Raw genomic sequence first — 20916 nt, forward strand, 5'->3', positions numbered from 1 at the left:
TCAGCCTTCAGCTGGGAGGAATGTTTGAGTAGGGACCAGTTTTAACAATGGTCAGGTCCTTAGAGATGATCACACTAAGTGAAGTAAGTCAGAAAGAGAGAGACAAACACCATATGATGTCACTTATATGTGGAATCTAAAATACGACACAAATGAACCTATCTATGAAACAGACTCACAGACATGGAGTCTGTTTCATAGATAGGTTCATTTGTGTCGTATGTGACATACGTAAGTGACATCATATGGTGTTTGTCTCTCTCTTTCTGACTTACTTCACTCAGTGTGATCAATACCCTTGATAAACCATAATGGAAAAGAATGTGAAAAAGAATCACTTTGCTGCACCGCAGAAATTAAAACACTGTAAATCAACTATACTTAAAAAATTTTTTTTAAAAATGGTCAGGTCCTAAGTGGATATTTGTACGTTATGATGGTGTTTGCTCTTCTACACAAGCTCACATCTGTGGGGACATGAATAGTAATGAATAATTTGGATAATAAGGACCTATATTTTTAGAACAATAAAGTGAACTTAATTTTTTTAGACTCAAAGTCTGCCAAATGATAATCTATTGGTATTTTCCTTAGAACTTCATGGAAGATTCTGAGAGCTTGTAGGAGGATCTTCTGAATGAATTATCGGTGTATATTCATTACTAACAATCTGGAAATTTTAAACTTCGGGGATTTTAAAGTTTCTTCTGCTTGTTTTTTTTCTTTTTAATCTGTTTCAGGGAACAACGATGATGCCTGAGTTAGTAAACAGGAATTAACTAGTGTCTTCTCTTTTTTAACTAGATAAAGCACCGACATATTCTGAACTTCTAAGGGCATTTCCTCTTTTATAGGCCTCCTCATTTCCTTTGTCTGTGAGTAAATACTGAGACTGGATCTGAGCTAACATCATAAAACAGAATAAGTCTCTACATTACAGAGGTCCTCTAATCATTTGTGTCTATGACTACTAGCCATACATACCAGTTTTACAGATGGATGCCTTTTAAAAACCTCTACATCTCACACAAAGAGTACTGCAAGTGAGGATATACATGAAATTGAATAATCCAGAATAATATGGTTATTCATGGGATATAGCTCTTAAGTATTATATTCTTAGAAGATACATAAACCAAGCAAGCACCTGACCCAGAACATTGTTTGTGAACCATTATAACAACATTTCTTGGCAGTAGAGCTGTAGGCTTACCTGGGATTGGGCATTGACATTGGCTCCATTTGTAACCAAGACCTTTACCACCTCTGCTTGCCCTGCCAAAGATGCTATATGCAACGCTGTGTTTCCTTTCTGTAAAACAAAAGGCAAGATACATGAGCTCACCCATCTTTCTGTCTACTTTCAACATTTTACAAAATATCAAATCCCTCTATAAGTTCCCCAAAGAGAACAAGGTTGACAGGTATCTCATGAGAAGCATGCCCCAATTCTTATCGAGGGCTGAATTCTCACTGAATTGGGCAATTGATATAAAAAGCACAAAATGTGTCATACTGACCTTTGTAGCTGCATCCACGTTGGCTTCTCTCTGTAGCAGCTCAGAAACAACTTCTACATGGCCTTCTTTGGAAGCAAGATGGAGAGCATTCAACCCATTCTGATTAAGTGAAGGGAAAGCTTTACTCAGCAGGTTGAAAACAGAAGAGTAAACAGTCAACCGAGAACTCTGAAGAGTTCCCACCAACAACCACTTGTATGTGTTTAGTGTAGGAACTTGAATTAGGAATAAAAGTACTCGTGGCAATTAGATAGGTTGTTCTGATGTCATTACGTACTAAATTTTAGGAATTAGTTATTAAAAGATACATATCTACATTTCTGAATGCTTCTCTAACAAAGCAGAGAATAACTTGATAATTCAAGCTGGAGACATTTAATAGAAAACACTGACAAAAAAGAGAAAGTCTTGGTAATATCTAACGAAAGATTTAAGGAGTTTGAAGTCTGGATTTTTAAAATTTTATCTAAAAACTTAAATAACCATTGTAAAGCAATTATACTCCAATAAAGATGTTAAAAAATAAAAAATAAAAACTTAAATAACAACAACAATCACCACAACTAACCTGATTGCAAATGTTGATGTCGACTCCATTTTTTATGTAGTCAAGGGCCTTTTCTAAGTGTCCGGCTCGAGCTGCTCTTAAGTAACTTGCATTGGCATCCGACTGAATAAATAAGAAAAAACGTGTTGATGAAAAAAGGAAACTAATATGCATGTTGCTAACTATGCAGAATTATTGTCCAAACTAAAACGGAAGTAAAACTGAGATTTGTTTCAATTGAACTATTTTATTTCTAACGTGAAAACACTAATAAAAGGTCTTCATAAAGTCACCAGGAAAAGTACAAATTCTTCCAAAGTTAGTTTCAAGTGTATAAAGTTACCCCTTCTGTGATGTCATAACTGATTCTGAACCGAAAGAGAAAATTTCCATGATGTGTAGGTACGTTAAATCAACACACAATTTCATGAAAGTTAAGGAAAATCCTGTAACTTTCTGGTAGTTACATTATTATAAACCTCACTGTTCTCTTTAATCAGAAATTTAATTATACAGATGTTGAACTATAAGGCTACACCTGAAACTCATATAATTAAAAAAAAAAGAAATTTAACATCTACTCCATTCTTTTGTACCTCTCCAACCTTTCAATTAATAGCTTCACGAATACATTTAATGTCACACTAGTTTAACAGGAATTTGTGGGTAATGATGTTCTCTTGAATTTTCCTGCAGGACATAGCCATGTGTTGGAACACAGACTATCTGAAAAGCATTCATTTATAAATGTCTACACAGTTTGTGAAGCATACTTTCCATATATTTTCAAGCTAGCTAAATCCACAGCGTGCAGAAAACTTTATCAGAAGCAGTAGCAGGTTCAAACAAAGAAATATATACACATTTTTAAAACAACAAAAGCCAAGCCTGTAATTCATTCACCGAAAGCATACAACTCTGAACTACTGCTACACTCTAGTACCTACAATTACGCAGCTGAAATCATCTACTATTGAAATTTTTAATAGAAAGAAGGTGATGACAAGAAAGTCTGCCAAGTTGAGTCTGTACAATTTGTAAAGGAAACTTGCTCCATGTCAAACAACACAGAAGCAGATTTTCTTGAAAGGGCCGCCCCAAACATCACTGGTTATAAATGCAATCATGCAGGGTATGGCTTAAAAGAGGAAAGTGTCTTCTTTCAGCCATTTGCCAACTACGTCCTTCAAACTCCCATTCACTTACCACCTCATCTGTAAAGGCTTCCCAGACCACCAGGCAGAGCTTTAATTGCTCACTGCTCCCAAGGCACTGATTTCATTGAGCCCTCTTGGTATTTATCACCCAGTATCATAGTTTTTGGTATACCTGTCCTTCTTCCTCCCTAAACTGAAGGCCCTTTAAGAACAAGCAGAGGCAGATTTAAGGGGTAGGCAACTTGAAAAAGTTAAAGTCACCAAGATGCCAATCTTTGAGGAATACTAATGGAACCCTGGAAATGTACCTGAGATGAAGGAAAGGATCCATCCCTCAGAAGGATCTTTGGTTCTGGCGCGGGTCAATTCAGCTGAGTTGACTTGATCAACACCTCAAAGAAAAAGGGCACTGTCTTCAGGGTCTCCTCCCTCCCCATGTACAGCAGTGTGCCTCTCTCTGAAGGAGTACTGCTTCTTCTAAATGGGGGCTTCTTAATCTCAGCACTATTGGCATTTTGATCCAGATAATTCTCTGATATGGGGACAGTCCTGGTCACTGTCTATGGTCACCAGTATTTCCAGCATCTACCAACCAGGTAGAATCTCCTATTTGTGACAACCAAAAATGTCTTCATGTCTCCAAGTTTCCCGGGGTGAAGGGTAAAACCGCCCCTGTTGAGAACCATTGCTCTAAATAAATGGTAAACCAATTTGCTGAAAGATTGTAGGTTTCAAAAGTCTTAAATCTTTGGTTTGCCTGCATTGCCATATGCCTTGACCTAGCACAAGGCAGTGACTATATGTATAACATCCATCTTTCTCTTTCCTCTACAGCTGGAAGCAACACTGGCACACAGCAGGTGCCTATAAATGTTCTGTGAATGAATGAATCAACAAATAAGTAAATTATGTGGAAATAACTGATTATTTCCTAGAACAATACAGGAGGCTTTATTAACAACAACAATAGCAGTTACTTAAGTTACTATGATACAAAGCTGAACGGCAGAGAGCATAGACTGAGCCATGAGTTGGGTATCTGGGAACACATGTAGGTGCTGCTAAAGCAAAATTGGGATCTGAGTCAAGCACGCAGATCACTTAATCAGGGCAGAGAGTTAAGTAAGAGGAAGACAACAGATTTGGTTCAAATCAGACAAAGAACAAACCAAAGTTTCCAGAAATGTAAAGAAAAATAAAATTCAGTCTTTAAACAGCTTTGGTACTTGGAGAAGGTTAGTTTTTGTTTGGTTTGTAAGTTCAGTTAGAAATAAATTAGCTGTGCAAAGATGGGTCATTGTACCATAAAATACCATCTTCTTTGTGCCAGCTCAGTGACTTACCAGGGAATTTGCCCAGAAGGGCTCTGATGCTGTTCTGAAAACAAATGACATGAGCCTGCCTGGATATTTCAACAGCCAAAGATAATAACTGTGAGTTAAGTAAGCACCCCAAACCACTGACTTTGAGTACACAAAAACAGCAGCTAAAGAAGTTCAAAAAGAGGTGTCAGAATTCAAGGAAAGCCCCTGAATTGATTCCAGATCTGAAAAGGTTTGGCATTGCTATATACTGTCATTTTTCTCCCACATTTTCTCATAATTTTCCTACCAGAAATTCTAAAGCAAAACAAAATACAGACAATGTAAACCAAATCTTCTAATTCAGTGGTTTCCTACCTATCTGGACCTCAGATTCTTTAGAGACTAACAAAAGTTAACGAATAAATTCCTTTCCTTCGGGCTTCCCTGGTGGCGCAGTGGTCGAGAGTCCGCCTGCTGATGCAGGGGACGCAGGTTCGTGCCCCGGTCCGGGAAGATCCCACATGCCGCGGAGCGGCTGGGCCCGTGAGCCACGGCCGCTGAGCCTGCGCGCCCAGAGCCTGTGCTCCGCAACGGGAGAGGCCACAACAGTGAGAGGCCCGCGTACAGCAAAAAAAAAAAAAAAATTCCTTTCCTTCAACAATTGCACATATATGCATACACATACCAAATCTGCATACACACAGCAAATTTGCATACAAACATCAAACCTGCATACACACATCAAACATGCATATGCAAACACAACTTCCACGGCTCAGGATTGCTAAGCCTGCTCACAGATTTAGGTTTAAGAACACCTGCTCTAATGATAAAGAATTCTCTGGTGGATACCCTCCCTATATCTATTTCAGCCAGTAACCCTGGTATCAAATATTTCTCTGAGGTAGCTAATTTATCACCTGAGAACTTTAGGAAGAAGAAAAAGGACAAAGATTTATTTTCTTCATTTCTCCCAGCCCTCTGTTACGTGCAGACATGTCCAATACACCAATACATAATAATCAGCCACTGCTTGTACTTCAAAGAAGAAGTCTAGGGAGAGAAAGAGGAAAATACAAAGAAAAAGCAGGAAGAGGGAAATGAAGACTGCCTTGAAGAAACATGACAACTTAGGAAATGCAATTATTACAGCCCACAGACAAAGAACCAAGATCTTCCTTCCACAAATATTTGTTGAACATCAATTTTGAACTAGTCATGCCAACATCTGGCTGTACGGTGGGGAACAAAACAGATGTGGTACCAATGAACACTCGCTGGCCTTCATCTCACCCTTACTCTTTCCCAAACTGTGCTGCTTCACTGGCAGGATAAATAATGGAGTCTTCATCTTTTTCTTTTTTCAGATTTGCCTGTAGTACCTATATACTGTTGTTTATTTCCTTAATGTTAAAAATATATACAGTATTTTGTATTAGGCTTAATATCAGTGTGTTGCATCTCTTAGCTATTATTCCATCAAGTAACTAGGGGTTACTTTTAACACAGGCTACAGCCTGTTTTTAATCTGGAACATTCTATCCAAACAATGTCTCTTTTAAGCTAACTGTAGACAAATTACTATGGAAGGAAATTAGGTCCCATGAGAGGCTGAGCGCTGTCACATGGAAAGTCATACTGAGGAGACCATTGCCTACGGAGTTAGTTGGTACAAAATGAATATGAGTAAGTTGGTCATCATTTCATTTCCCCCCCGAGATGATGAAAACCTGAAGGGAGAACTTGGAAAATGAAAGTGTCTTTCACCACTTTGATGTCTACTTAGTAATTTTACTAGACAGGAAAGAAATATGAACCTTGTGTGTTTTTCAACGAAAGTTTTTCAAGGATAGAATCAAACATCATAAATTAACCTACTAACTCAGAATTTTCACCTGTACTGAATATTGGTATTATTCAGCAAAAAGCAGTGATTGGAAAAAAATAAGCATTTCTTGAGTGCCAACCTCAGGAATAACTAGTACTTCATACCTCTGACTATGTGCTACGTAATATTACAAGCACTTAGATTAACTTAATTTTATTATTGGCACTTGATTATATCATTAGTCACTTAATATAATATGGAATAATTGTACAAGTACTTATATTAACTTAGTCCTTATAATATTTCCATGAAGTAGTATAGTGGGGTTAAGTCATGCGGCCCCCCCCCCCCAAATTCACGTCTACTTAGAACTACAGAACATGACCTTATTTGGAAATAGGACCTTTATAGACATAATTATTTAAGATGAGGTCATACTGGATTAGAATGGGCCCTAAATCCAATGACTGATGTCCTAATAACAAGAGAAGATATACAAATATAGAATCATTATGTTGTACACCTGAAAACAATATAGCGCTACATAGCAATTATACCTCAATTACAAAAAAAAGAGAAGGAGACACAGACACATAAGAGAAACCATGTTAAAATGGAGGAAGAGACTGGAGTATTGTTGCCTCGAGACAAGGTCTGCCAGGAACCACCAGGAGCTGGAAAAGACCAGGAAGAATCATCCCCTAGAGCCTTTGGAGGGAGTGTGGCACTGAGGACACCTTGATTCTGGACCTCTGGCCTCCAGAACTGTGAAAGATCGATTATCTATTTATTTATTTAAAGATGTTTTTGATGTGGACCATTTTTAAAGTTTTTATTAAAGTTACAATATGGCAACAATATTGCTTCCGTTTAATGTTTTGGTTTTTTGGCTGCAAGGCACGTGGGATCTTAGCTCCCCGACCAGGGATAGAACCTGAACCCACTGCATTGGAAGGCTAAGTCTTAACCACTGGACCACCAGGGAAGTCCCCTATTTATTTATGTGCTGTGTCTGGTGCAGCTTGCGGGATCTTAGTTCCCTAACCGGGGACTGAACCTGGGCCACAGCAGTGGAAGCATCGAGTCCTAACCACTGGACTGCCAGGGAATTCTGAGAATACATTCCATTGTTTTAAGCCACTTAGTTTGCGATGGCTTGTTATGGAAGCCCTAAGAAACGAATGCAAGGAAGCACTACTAGCTCCATTTTATAGATGAGGAAACCGGGCTATAGAATGAATGACTTTTGCAGAGACACACAGCTTGTGAGTGGCAGGGAATACATTCAGAGAGTCTGACTCCAGAGTCTAGGCTGTTAATCACTACTTTAAGAAAGGGCTTAATAAATATTTGGTCAATAGTCTATGCCCCGTAACTCTTGGTTAATTAGTTCATTCGTCTTCCATCAATCAATCCGTCCGTCTGTTCATTCATCCATCGAATTAACTATCTAGGCAATACTTCAGGTACATCCTCGCTGGAGCACAATCCCTTCACTGAGTTCAAGGCTCAAGATCAGGCTAAGAGTAGCTCGCCAGAAGAAATGTAGACTGGCGACTCAGTGATACATAACAGAGCTTTGCTCCACTGCCTCTAAACAGCAGGGAGCAGTCTCTGAGGCCTATTAATACCGGATCAACCAATTCTCCAATCCTTTTCCTACATCTCATCTTCCCAACTATCTGGGAACCATGTGAAGCGAAGATGACCCTTCCTGTAAGCTTCAGGTTCTTTTTTTCTACTGGTGTCCTGTTCCCTGCCTACCAACATACTCAGGTGTTTCTTAAGCCTAAAGCAAACAAACAAACAAACTACACACATACAATCCAAAAGCCCCTTTCCTTCCAGTCTTCTACATAGCACCCATGCAAGGCATGTCTGTTTCTCAGTGTGGTAGACTGGTTAATTGGTCTGTATCCCAACAACTCCACTTACTAGCAGTGTTACCTGTGGCAAGTATCTTAACATATGTGTGCTTCAGTTTTCTCAGCTGTCAAATGGTGGTAAACTAATCTATTAGAATGAAATTAGTTCATGTAGGGTAATTAACAGGGTGAGTGCATAGCAAGCACTCAATAAATGATTATTATTTTATTTTAAAATCATTCTGTGAATATCAAACGTTTTGAAGGATTGGTTTAGGTTAGTCCCACTGCTTCTATATCTTAATACTATTGATAACTCATCTTTGAGTCCCTAGCAATATGGCGTCTCTCACTAATCAATAAAGTCTCTGTATGCAATCACCAATGACCTTGCAATCATCAAATCCCGTTACTTAATTATACTTCTCTCTCTGAATGGTGAATCATTGGACAGTACTGATCGCCTTCTCTTTCTTCAACATCTTCCCTTTAGCTTCTCTCAACTCTTTGTTCACACCTTTGTGTTCTTCACTGCCTCAACCCATCACTGAAAAATGCGCCTTTTCCATTTTCAGATCTCACATTTCTTTCCTTCCTGTTCTCTTTCCCAAAGTGATTTCATCACTATCACGACTTCCACAATTCTTTTTATGCCTAACACTCTATATCTACACTGTGCTCATCTGTATCTATCCTAAAACATTTCCCTTTCCATGTCTCACAATTTCCTCACCTCAACAGCAACAACAAACATTTACTGAGAACACATTTCTGTCACTGCAACTAAGTACTCATGGCAGAGATGTGAGTAATAAACTCCCTTGATCTCCTTATTTCGATTTAAAGGTCCCAAGATTATCCTAACCCCTCAGGCATGCAACTTTGGTGTTAATCGTTTTTATTTTAATTGAGGTATAACTGACATATAACATTATATTAGTTTCAGGTATACAATGACTTGATATTTGTATATATTGAGAATGATCACCGTAATAAGCTTAGTTAACATCCATCACTGTACATGGTTATAATTTTATTTTTCTTCTGTTGAGAGGCGTGAATCCTTAATTACATCTTTCCTCTCCCTTCTCCCCCTCAAACCCGCCCAGAAAGTTACACACATGAATCCTATCAAATATTCTGTCACTGGGGGCTTTTACAGTTTCCATCTTCCTTTTGAAAAGTGCTTATCAGAATGTGTATCATACATACAAAAGACCGCATAAAACATATATGAACAGTTTAAAGAAAAATCGTAAAAGCAATACCCACATACCTGGTCAGCTCAAGAATCAAAGTTACAAGCAGCTTCGTAGACCTCTAATGAGCCCTTCCTTAACTGGCTCTCCAAAGGCATCTTCTGTTCTAGTCAATCATTCTCATGACTTTCTTTATAGTTTTAACATCTACATAAACCTTGATAAGCCAAATATGATATAATTGGCTATCTTAGCACTCTCTATAAGTAGAATCATACATTATGATGTATATGATGTATACATTAGGATATATGTATATACATTATATATAATATCATACATTATATATAATCATACATTATATATATCTTTCTGTGACATGTCCCTTTTGTCTAATGCTGTATTAGAGTCATCCTTGTTGACACGTGTAACTGCAGTAGGTTTATCACTGCTGCTGCAGAAGGTATCATTATGTGACTGTAACAGAATCTATCCACTGTGGAGTTGTTAACTGTGCTGTTCCTGTCTACTATGAACGGTGCTGCCATGAACATTATGGCACCAGTCCTGGTACACACAGGCAAGATACTAAGGTATATACCTAGGACCATAAATGCTGGGTCATTGGGTATGTGCTCATTCAACTTACCTAGTTAATGACAAATTGTTTTCCAAAGTGATGGTACCAATTTACACTTTCTGTAGTTTGTGATTATTGACTGTGAGCTCATACTCCTTAGAAACTAATCTTTGGGAATACTTTAAGGTTTGGGTTAACAGTGCCATCTGCCAAAGAGGAATTTTAGATTGTGTCTGTCAGTTGCCTAGAGGCACTATCAACCCAAGATTATTTCTGAAATAAATGCTTGCCTTGAGGGCTTTTTGTTTTTGTTTTAAAGACAAAAACAAAAATAGATAAATTTAGACCTCAAACTGGTATGGATATGAGGGATTCCTTGTGGTTACAAATTCTCAGGGGAGATTTTTTTCTTTCTATCTGGTAACCAATTGAGACAGGCAAGTTTTTGCTCTATTCTTCTATGCGGTGGGTTTATTTCCTGGCCACCTTTTATATTGGGAGCTACACCCTTTGGGGTCCAGCTTATTGGAAGGCTCACACTAGACCGTCCACCTTGGTCTCCCGTGTCCTGTGTCTATGCAGCCAAGTAAAACTGGTCCTTGGTTTCATGTCATTTTTCACCTCTAAAGATCCCTTACCTTTGTGCCAGTTCACAGTACTCTTCAAAAGACTTATTTTTATCATTACCCTAACATCTTCACATTTTTTACAGCTGGAAATACACTTAATTTTTTTTTTTTTAAATTCACCCTGCTACTTGCCCAGTTTGGGCCCTAGCCATGTGACGCCCAGATCCGTCTAAAAACCTCCAGGAGGTAGTAGCCAGTTCGCTGTCTCTGGCTGAATATTCCAGAAGCACTGAACGCTATTCAAGAAAGTGTGAGGAGCCACTGAGAGCTCTGAGAAAATTATGACAAGGATGATAGCTGCATATTAATAAGGGTCTATTACAGGTCAGGGACTTTACTGAGCATTATATATATATTATTTTTCATCGTTATACATGCTTTATTATTATTAATTTCTTAGCAATTCAATCAAGATAGGAATCTTCATTACAAATGTGAAAAACTGAGTTTCCTAAAAGGTAAGTGACTTGCCCAAGGTCATGCAGCTAATAAGTAGGCAGCAAGAACTGAAACCCATAACTGCTTGATAATAAACCCAGGCTCTTTCCTCAACAGCAGAGGTTCTGTGGAGCCCTAGGGTTCACGAATCCTGAGGTCAAGAGTAAGGCTGAGTATAGAACTAACATATGATTCAGCAATCCCACTCCTGAGCATATGTCTGGAGAAAACCATACTTTGAAAAAATACGTGCACCCCAATGTTCATTGTGGCACTATTTACAATAGCCAGGACATGGAAGCAACCTAAATGTCCATCAATAGATGAATGGATAAAGAAAATGTGGTACATATGTACAATGGAATATTACTCAGCCATAAGAAAGAATGAAATAATGCCATTTGCAGGAACATGGATGGACCTAGAGATTATCATACTATGTGAAGTCAGAGAGAAAGACAAATATCATATGATTATCATCCATATGTGGAATCTAACTAAAAAAAAATGATACAAATGAACTTATTTACAAAACAGAAACAGACTCACAGATTTCAAAAACAAATTTATGGTTACCAAAGGGGAAACATGGGTGGGAGGGATAAATGAGGAGCTTGGGATTAACATACACACACTGCCATATATAAAATAATCAACAAGGCCCTATTGTTTTGCGCAGGGAACTCTACTCAATGTTCTGTAATAACCTACATGGGTAAAGAATCTGAAAAAGAATGAATATATGTATATATAAAACTGAATCACTTCGCTGTACACCTGAAACTAACACAACATTGTAAATCAACCGTACTCCAAAAAAATTTAAAAAAAAAAGGAAAGAAAAAAAGAGTAAGGCCAAGTAAGCAGCGTTCAATGTCAGCCCAAGTAGATCTACTTTTATCTGGTTTCTGTATTAATGTTTGATGACATGCTTCATTTGTAAAAATGTTTCTGCTTTTAAACCATAGCATTCAATCGATTCCTATGGCATAGCCTCTAAGGCCCTCGAAAACCTGCCCCCAACACTTCCAGCCTGAATGAAAACACAAATACTGATCTTGAGGGCAATCTAGACAGCTGACCATCCCACAAAGGCTTATGATTTCTCAACAGGCTCCGTAATTCCCCGGCACTGTGGCATCACCCACGCATCCCTTCAGCAGTCATGCTCACCGCCACCCCTCGCTCCCCTCCCCCACCGAGAGATTCAGCCACTCTACCCTAGATCCAGCTCCAATGTCACTGCATCTTTGCTATTTTCCCTGATAAACACCAGACATGACCCCTTCTCTCTCCAGACTCCTAAAGCACTTGGTTCAGCTTAGATGCCAGCTGTCGCCTCAAGATGGACTCTGTTCTCTTTTAGGCTAAGTCCACGTCCTGTGCAGAGCTGAGTTTTCTACGTGACAGACTCTCAGGAAACGCTAAATGAAGACATGCTCGTCTCTTGCCGAGTCCAGTGCTCTAACTGTTCCTTGAGAAATAAAAACCTACACTAACTTAATTGGGAAGAAAAAAAGTCTATTTCGTATCTTCTCTAGTCTCTTGCAAAGAAAGAGTCTAGTGACAGAATTAGAAGTTCCTCCAAAATTGAAGAGAAGAAGAAGGAGTGGGTCTGAGTTTATTCTGGTTTCTTCATTCACGTTGGGCACATGGCCTGATTTGTAATATGCCTGCTGGGATCACCAATGGAGCAACGTTTTTGTTTTAGGCGTAACTGTCAGAGAGAATCTGCAGGTAAAGTCAGAAAGAGAAAGACAAATACTGTATGATATCACTTATATGTGGAATCTAAAATATGGCACAAATGAACCTATCTATGAAACAGAAACAGACTCACAGACACAAAGATCAGACTTGTGGTTGCCAAGGGGGCAGGAGGTAGGGGAGGGATGAACTGGGAGTTTGGGATTAGCAGATGTAAACTATTATATACAGCATGGATAAACGACAAGGTCCTACTGTATAGCACAGGGAACTGTATTCAGTATCCTGTGACAAACCATAATGGAAAAGAACCTGAGATCTGAATCGATTTGCTGTACACCAGAAACTACCACAACATTGTAAATCAACCATACTTCAATAAAATGAATTTTTTTTAAAAGAAGAAAGAATGTGCAGGTAAAGTCTGCATTCTGTTGGCCTAATGAATCACAAGGCATTTAAGTGTCCTGTATCTAACAATATGGTAACGTAACTAACAATCACTGGGCACTTATAACACACAAGGCATGTTCATTGATTGCCACATACTTATTCTCAGTGGTCTGTGAAGTCTGTGCCATTATCACCCACATTTTACAGATTAGAAAAGTCAGGTTAGGCCACTTTTCCAAAGGGCATTCTTCTAGAAACTGGCAGAGCCAGGATTAGAACTCATGCCCACCTGGTTGTAGAGCTCTGGCCTTAACCCCTAGTATCTAACGCCTTCCTTGGCTAAATGTTCCAGACGTATCAAAGAGCAAAAAGGAACTTAGAGGGCTTCCCTGGTGGCGCAGTGGTTGAGAGTCTGCCTGCCAATGCAGGGGACATGGGTTCGTGCCCCAGTCCGGGAAGATCCCACATGCCGCGGAGCAGCTAGGCCCTTGAGCCATGGCCGCTAAGCCTGCACATCCAGGGCCTATGCTCCGCAACAGGCGAGGCCACAACAGTGAGGGTCCCGCATACCACAAAAAAAAAAAAAAAAAAAAAAAAAAGGAACTTAGATTCACTAAGATAAGAAGGAAAGAAACAGCAGCAACATTTATTTAGCGTCACAGGAGAGGCAGGCAAGCACTCGGCTAGACACTGCTCATGGATGAACTTATTTCAGGATCCTGAACGTCTGATACTTCTGTGCTTTCAAGGAGAAGACAGAAGGTCAAGAAGCTGTATAATCTTCCACACCACACAGCATTGGAACGAGAATTCAGATTCAGGTCTGTGTGATGTCACCTCCAGGGAAGTACAGCTAGAGCGTGCGAACTGTTCTTTTAACCAGGCTCCCTCGCTCACCATTCCTTCTGTCCAACAGGACTGATGCCCAAACACAGGAGACCTTTCCCACACCCACCTGCTCCTACAAGTAAGTCGATTGTGTTTTTTTCCTCTACCATGTTTATGTCAGTTGTTCTGGATGTTATCATCATGTAACTTAATTAGGTATTATTCAAGCTGTGAAACAGTATATAGAGAAAGAGTATTTTTATGCAAACGAAATTAAATGCTTTGGAAAGACTCATTAGAAAGACGTTCCTAAAAATGTCGCTGCTGAGTCAGATATAGATGACATGACTGGAAAGGAGGATAATACAAATCAGAAAAATTCGGAAAAACTCTGAAGTCAGATTACATTAGTTTCTAGCTTTCCTTTAAAGACAGCGAACCTGAGACTCGCAGAAAAAGTGTGGGGAGTCATGGGAGGACAACCTCCCAGTCAGCGGCTCTGCGCTCAGAAAACAGTCCTCATCTTCACCTCCCACATTTGGCAAATGGATGCATTGATACATTTATGTGGCTTCAGATAAAAATCGAATGTTCAACAAATATGAATAACTTTACGATTCCTGGCTACTAACCATTTAAAAAAATTAACCCAAGAACTACTGCTATATAAAAAGGCCTTCTAAACAAACTTACGGCTACCATAGATGAAAGGGTTGGGGGAGGGATAAATTGGGAGAGTGGGATTGACACATACACACTACTATATATAAATTAGATACTAATAAGGACCTACTGTAGAGCACAAGGAACTCTACTCAGTGCTCTGTAATGGCCTATATGGGAAAAGAATCTAAAAAAGACTGTATATGTGTAACGGATTCACTTTGCTGTACAGCAGAAACTAACACAACAGTGTAAATCAACTACACTGCAGTAAGAAGATTAAAAAATGACATCTGCTTCCCCAAAATAAAAAGATTCTTTTATCTTAAAAAATAAAAGGCCTTCTATTTGACCATGTTTTCTACTTCTCAGAAAGATTCCAAGACACCTCTAATAAAGCTTCTTCCAATAAAAATCTCCGTAAGTAATAATCTCTCATCTAGGCGACCAGATCCAACAGACCACATTGCCTGGTTTCTGATCACACATCAGAAAATACGGCCCAGGAAGAGCACAATTTTCCAAACTTCTCATATTGGATGTACTAATATAAATGTGAATGGCAGTACCAGTGTACTTATGCAGACATACCCAGAAAGTCAATCTATCTGTTTTCTTAAATCCACATGGTTTACCTCACTGGGAGGTTGTGCTGAAGGCGAAATCCACAAGTCTGGGTCTTGAAGTCATAAATATCTTTACTATTAAAACACATCTTCAAAGCGGCTGTTCCATCGTTTATTCCATCACCAGGATTAAGAGTCCATATGCAAAAAAGGGTTCAATACCCAGCAGTTAAGGAGTAATGCCTACTTGGCCTCTACCTTAAGGATGCAGTTATGGCTTTCAATGACCTGGAGGCAGCACGTGGAGTGAGAATTCATAGAACCTGCAGCAGATGATAAAGCCCGTAGAAGCTCCCTGAGAAAAGCATTTCTGCATCCTGGATACAGGTGGGAAAAGAGGTAAGAGGAGGCGGCAGGACTTCAACAGGGGACTTAGTCAGTGGAGACGAGAAGGAGGGAGCAGTGGCCAGAGATTCAGAAATGGAATGGTTGAAAAAATGGTGAGTAGACGATCTCTACTGAAAAGGACAGTCCCCTGAGGAGAATAGCCAAGGAAAGGTTCACAGAAGGTTTGGAATGGCAGATAAATCTGATTTAACTTCACCCTAAAGATACCAGGAGAGAATGAGGGTTTTAGAGAGTGAAAAGGAGTCATTAAATCTATCTTTTAGCCCAACAAGATGGCAGATTAGAGTGTGGTGGGGGAAATGAAGACAAAAAGATCTGTAGGTCAATGGTTGTCAATCTACCATGCTTCAAGGATCTCCAGGAGAAGATTAAAAAGAAACAGTCAGGGCTTCCCTGGTGGCGCAGTGGTTGAGAGTCCGCCTGCCGATGCAGGGGACACGGGTTCGTGCCCCAGTCCGGGAAGATCCCACATGCCGCGGAGCGGCTGGGCCCGTGAGCCATGGCCGCTGAGCCTGAGCGTCCGGAGCCTGTGCTCCGCAACGGGAGAGGCCACAACAGTGAGAGGCCCGTTTACCGCAAAAAAAAAAAATAAATAAATAAATAAATAAACAGTCAAACCACTTAGGTCCCAACCGGAGATTCAACTGTCTGAGATGGGACATTTTGATAAACACAACTCAAGTGATTCTAATACACAGATGGAGGTGAGCACCACTGAATTAGGTTGCTGTAAAAATATGGCTCTATTGATTTGGAGATTTGGGGGAGGGGACAGCAGATAGAACGGAAAAGAAGGGAGTGCTATGAGAGGCCTTTAGAAGGTCTGCTGACCAACTTTTAATTTCATGTAAAAGATTAAATTCTCAACGCTGAATTTGTAAATTTTGGCTTTCATGTTTGCCTCTTGTCCCCTTTTTCTTACTCTTCTGTGGCCCCCCTTTTTGAAGCAAACTTTTACAGGCAGAAATGAAAGCTATGAAGCTTTTCTTGGCAGCATTAGCAGTAATTTTTGATGGATAAAGTAATACAGATTTGCAAATTCTTCTCAATCAGGAAGTAGACTTACACAGTGTCGCGGCTTGCTTATCAAGAACCCAAAATCCTCTATGGCATTGCTCCTTAATTAGTGATTTCAGCGTCAGTTACAGTTTTGAAATAGACATGGAGCTGCTTTGTGGAACTTCTCAAAATCCACACCCAGAGTGTTTACCTGGAATAAAACCATGTTCAATGGAAACAAATCGAGTGACTCGAGAGTCACATCCTTCTGCGTTTCAGGCTTTGAGATCAGATATGGGGTCGTGGTGCTTCCAAGCACATGAGGTGGGGAGAGAGTGACAAGGGATGGATTTTTTTCTCACTAGATTGGAGCAGAATCACTGCTTATACCCTGGATGATAGCCATTCAGATAGTACCCATTCAAAGTTTCCAGTGACTTTAGAGTATGATATTATGTGCTGATATTTCATAAGTATTTTACACAGTGATCTAATTTCTGACCAGTTTCAAAAGAATGCGACCAATTGCGCAACTTAAAACAACTGTGACTTTCATGCAACAGTCTGCCCCCTGTCAATAAAAACCTCGGACTTTTGGGAGACTGGTTTTTCCTTTTTTCCCCCCAAAGGGGTATTATGTCAGCAAGTAGATCCGTTTTAGGTGTGTGTTTGGAGGTGGGGTATAGGGATATTAAACAAAGGGAAATTATGTGTGTGTCTTTTGCATGGCAAGTATTTGGAAAAACTTGAAACCTTTTATTTAGGGAAGACCTGTGGTTATTAAGATTTCATTCTTTTTTGGGAATTTGCTGGCGGTCCAGTGGTTAGGGCTCTGTGTTTCCACTGCAGGGGGCACGGGTTCGATCCCTGGTCAGGGAACTAAGATCCTGCATGCCACACACCCAAAAAAAAAAAAAAAAAAAAAAAGAAGTTTTCATTCTTTGTTATTTAACTGCTACCTAGTTATTGGAAATAAACCAGCATTTTCCATCCATAAAGCGGGAAGAGGAGGAATACAAGGGGCTGGGGGCTTACCCAGTAAAGAGAACGCTCCTAAAGGCTATCTACATTTGTAATCATCACTATCAAAACGACCCCAAGTGCAAGGGGCTGCCGCCACAGATTCCTCTGATCGCTACAAGGCTGCCTTTGTTTGTAGGGATTTTGATTGGAAGTAACGTCAGTTCATCCCTGAAAATGAGGTCACTGTCCCCTAACACATGTTAGGCATGGTTAGCATCTTTTCACTGGGACCTCTGCCAGGGAGGCCCCTGCTGTTGTACATTTCAAACCTGCCAGGGCGTCTGCACACAGTAGCCCCTCTGAAACTGAAAGGCAAGACAGCATTCCTACCTTTATCTTTAGGTAGAGGGGAATGGGAATCCTTTAAAAAAATAAATGCAGTGCCGGCAGGCTTTTGTTTTTATAAAGGCAGTGGGTTTTTTTGTTTTTTTTGTTTTACAGATTTACCTTGCCGTGCCGATAAATCCACTCTCATCAAGTGTGTCTATTACGATCTGGCTTACATTAAGAAGAAGACCCAGAATACAGGCCCCTTATGATATCTTTGCTCACCCAGAATTCAGAGCCCTAAAAATTCTCCTGGAGACTGATTAGAAATGAAAATAAATACAGAGAGGAAAGATGTTTCTCACAGAAAAGAAGAAGCACGTCAGTTATCGGTGGTGGGCGAGTGGGTACTTCCAATATTCCTCAACGTAAGGTTGATTCTATTCAGCTGTAGAACAGGATTTATTTCAGTTTGTCTGAAGTTTTCTGAGAATACAAAGTAGGATTTAAAGAGCCAGTTTCACCTGCCTCCCAAGGGATATAAAACCATATGTGTCAGGGGAGGAGAGTTTTCTATGTCTTCATAACATGAGGGCAATACAGTAATCTTTTGTCCTGATTTGTACTAGCTTGGAGCAGAATTTCAAATCATTTGGACTTAAAACTTTCATTTAAATAAATTTCCTCACACAGTAGAAGCTGTACGTTCTCTTAGTGTGCTGGAGACACAGATTATGTCCTAACACTATTATGTGTTAGGTAGAAACCATAAATAATGTTAGGAAATTGATAGAGTAGAATGATTTGGCTAAATGATAGGTGAGTCCCCACTTTCCCTAAAAGCTCCCTGATACTACATGATGTGAAAGCACTCTTACAGCTCATGGTAAATAAATGGTTTATTTCCTCAGTGAGTAAAAATGGAAAAGTGGTAATGAAAGTTCTATTGTAGCCAGAATACTTCACACAAGTTGTGGAACGAGGTATAGCTCTTTATCCAAAATACTTTTGAAGTTTTAAACGCAAACCAAATGAACTCTTCATTCCATTCAAGGACGTTGTAGGACAGGGTGAGTCAGTCTTGACTCACATCAGAGTGAAGGTATACCACAGGGATATGTTACCTTAAGATTTAAAATATTTATCTCTGGTTATTCTGAAACAATAAACATCCAGATAATTAAGTAAGCCTGGGAAATAGCCACAGATGGAAAAATAATTTCTGCAAGGTCTGTTTTGCAGGTATATTCATTACCAGGCTTGTTTGATATCTCTGCTATGTTTAGACATGTTTCTGGTTATCCCTTGGGACAAAGAAGCACTAGAGAAACGGTAACACATTGTTTGGAAAAAAATCAAGTCTATCCGCAGCTCTCTCAGCGCTCAGCAGTTCAGAATATAGAACAGCCCTGCAGAATTTCCTTTTTTTTTTTTTCCTGCATTCATTCGCAAAGATGGAACATTACTATGAGGAAGATTTAGTCCTTTTGGAAATTTTAATCATCTTATTTCAGGGAATTATTTTCCCCATTGACTTAAAACAAGAATGCGATGGAAGATTGCATAAAATAGCTAGCTGTTCCTGTTGGTTTGTAACATGTCCGTTTTGTAGATGTCAGGCTCTCTAAAGTATGACCAAATGCCGTTTTCCATTTGTTAGGCAGAAGGTGAGTGCTGAATAAAAAGTATATAGAGCCACTCGGGCTCTCAAAATTTCTTATTATCAGTCATTCCTTCCTCCTTTCTTGCTGTGCTTGATCTAGTTCATCTGTCTCAATTATTTCCCACGTGAACTTGTCTTTCAAGAAATTCGTTTTTGCTCTCCCACGAGTGAGGCTACCTATAAAATACTTGATGCATAATCTGTACTTCATTGTTCATTTTGGGAAGTGGCCGTCTTACACGAGCAGGCTGCGCCACCCCGGGAACGATCAGTGGACATGTATCTCATTGCGCCTTCGTTTACAATTGTGTTACAGCATGAGTGTCGTTTATGTACGTGCCCTTGACTGACCTCAACAATATTTACTAAATCTCAGGACACATAGCCCTGAACTAGTACACTGGTAAGCAGAGATTTAATATACGGATGATTAAATCTTAGTCTTAAGAAATAGCTTTGCTTCGTATTAACAATAACAACGAAAAAGGTACATTTCTGTTGTTGTTATTCTTTGCACACATCTTGTTTTTTGGCGTTAGGTAGAGGTCACCATATCACCTCTACTGTATAAAGAGGAAGCTGAAGCAAAAGCAGGCACGATTTGCTTAATTAGTTAGAAAATTGCTGAAAATAGAATTTAAGATTTCTGAATTTAATGTTCTCCCCATTACCTCGTGGTTCAAGAGCAAGAATGAATTTGTGCACAGTTTTATGGTTTGAACTACAGGGAAAAGACCTGGCTGAAGATTTTCCTGCCAGACTCCTAAGATGAATGGGATTTGCAAGGTCACCTAGTCCAACCTCTCCATCCCCAGCCTCCCATCCACACTGCAACTCTCCCTACACAGCCATCCTGAGGATGCTATCAGGTACAACAATGCATCTCACCAGTGTGACCCCACGCCTCACAGACAAGGAGGGCTAAAAACAACAGACAAATCTGTCTCTTTAGACGTCAGATGAAGCTGCTCTATGACCCAGTGGTATAGTATTATGCAGTTAAAATCTGGGAGTCTGTGGGCACCTTTATTTACAAAACAAATACCAGGTTGTTGCACACCTTGGCTAAACAACAACGATGATGACAAATTGCAGAGTCCCTTAGAAATGCACCTTGTAATACTAAGATATCGCCGCTTACCATTCAGGAAACACAGAGCAGTTACTTCTGGCATCACACGTGGTGGATTATATAAAATACATCAAATGTTTGGGATTTTTCCATTTATTTGGTATGTTATGAATCAGAACGAGGATGTCAGGGCTTCATACCTAAGGATCCTTATTATGTAGGAGGTATTGGCACAAGTCCTAAAATATTTAATCCAGGGA

General features: G+C 39.6%; 1 protein-coding gene across 1 annotated transcript in view; it reads right to left on the minus strand.

Annotated features, from left to right (window-relative positions):
• ANK3 (ankyrin 3) overlaps positions 1–20916 on the minus strand; it is a 330729-nt gene that overhangs the window by 221508 nt on the left and 88305 nt on the right. The window contains exons 2-4 of the mRNA XM_032607988.1: positions 2089–2190; positions 1521–1619; positions 1214–1312 (exon numbers count right to left, since the gene is read on the minus strand). Coding sequence (XP_032463879.1) covers positions 1214–1312; positions 1521–1619; positions 2089–2190 — 300 coding nt within the window. The remainder of the gene's footprint in view (positions 1–1213; positions 1313–1520; positions 1620–2088; positions 2191–20916) is intronic.

This window comes from Phocoena sinus, chromosome 16, assembly GCF_008692025.1.
Source record: "Phocoena sinus isolate mPhoSin1 chromosome 16, mPhoSin1.pri, whole genome shotgun sequence".
NCBI classification, from domain to species: Eukaryota; Metazoa; Chordata; class Mammalia; order Artiodactyla; family Phocoenidae; genus Phocoena; species Phocoena sinus.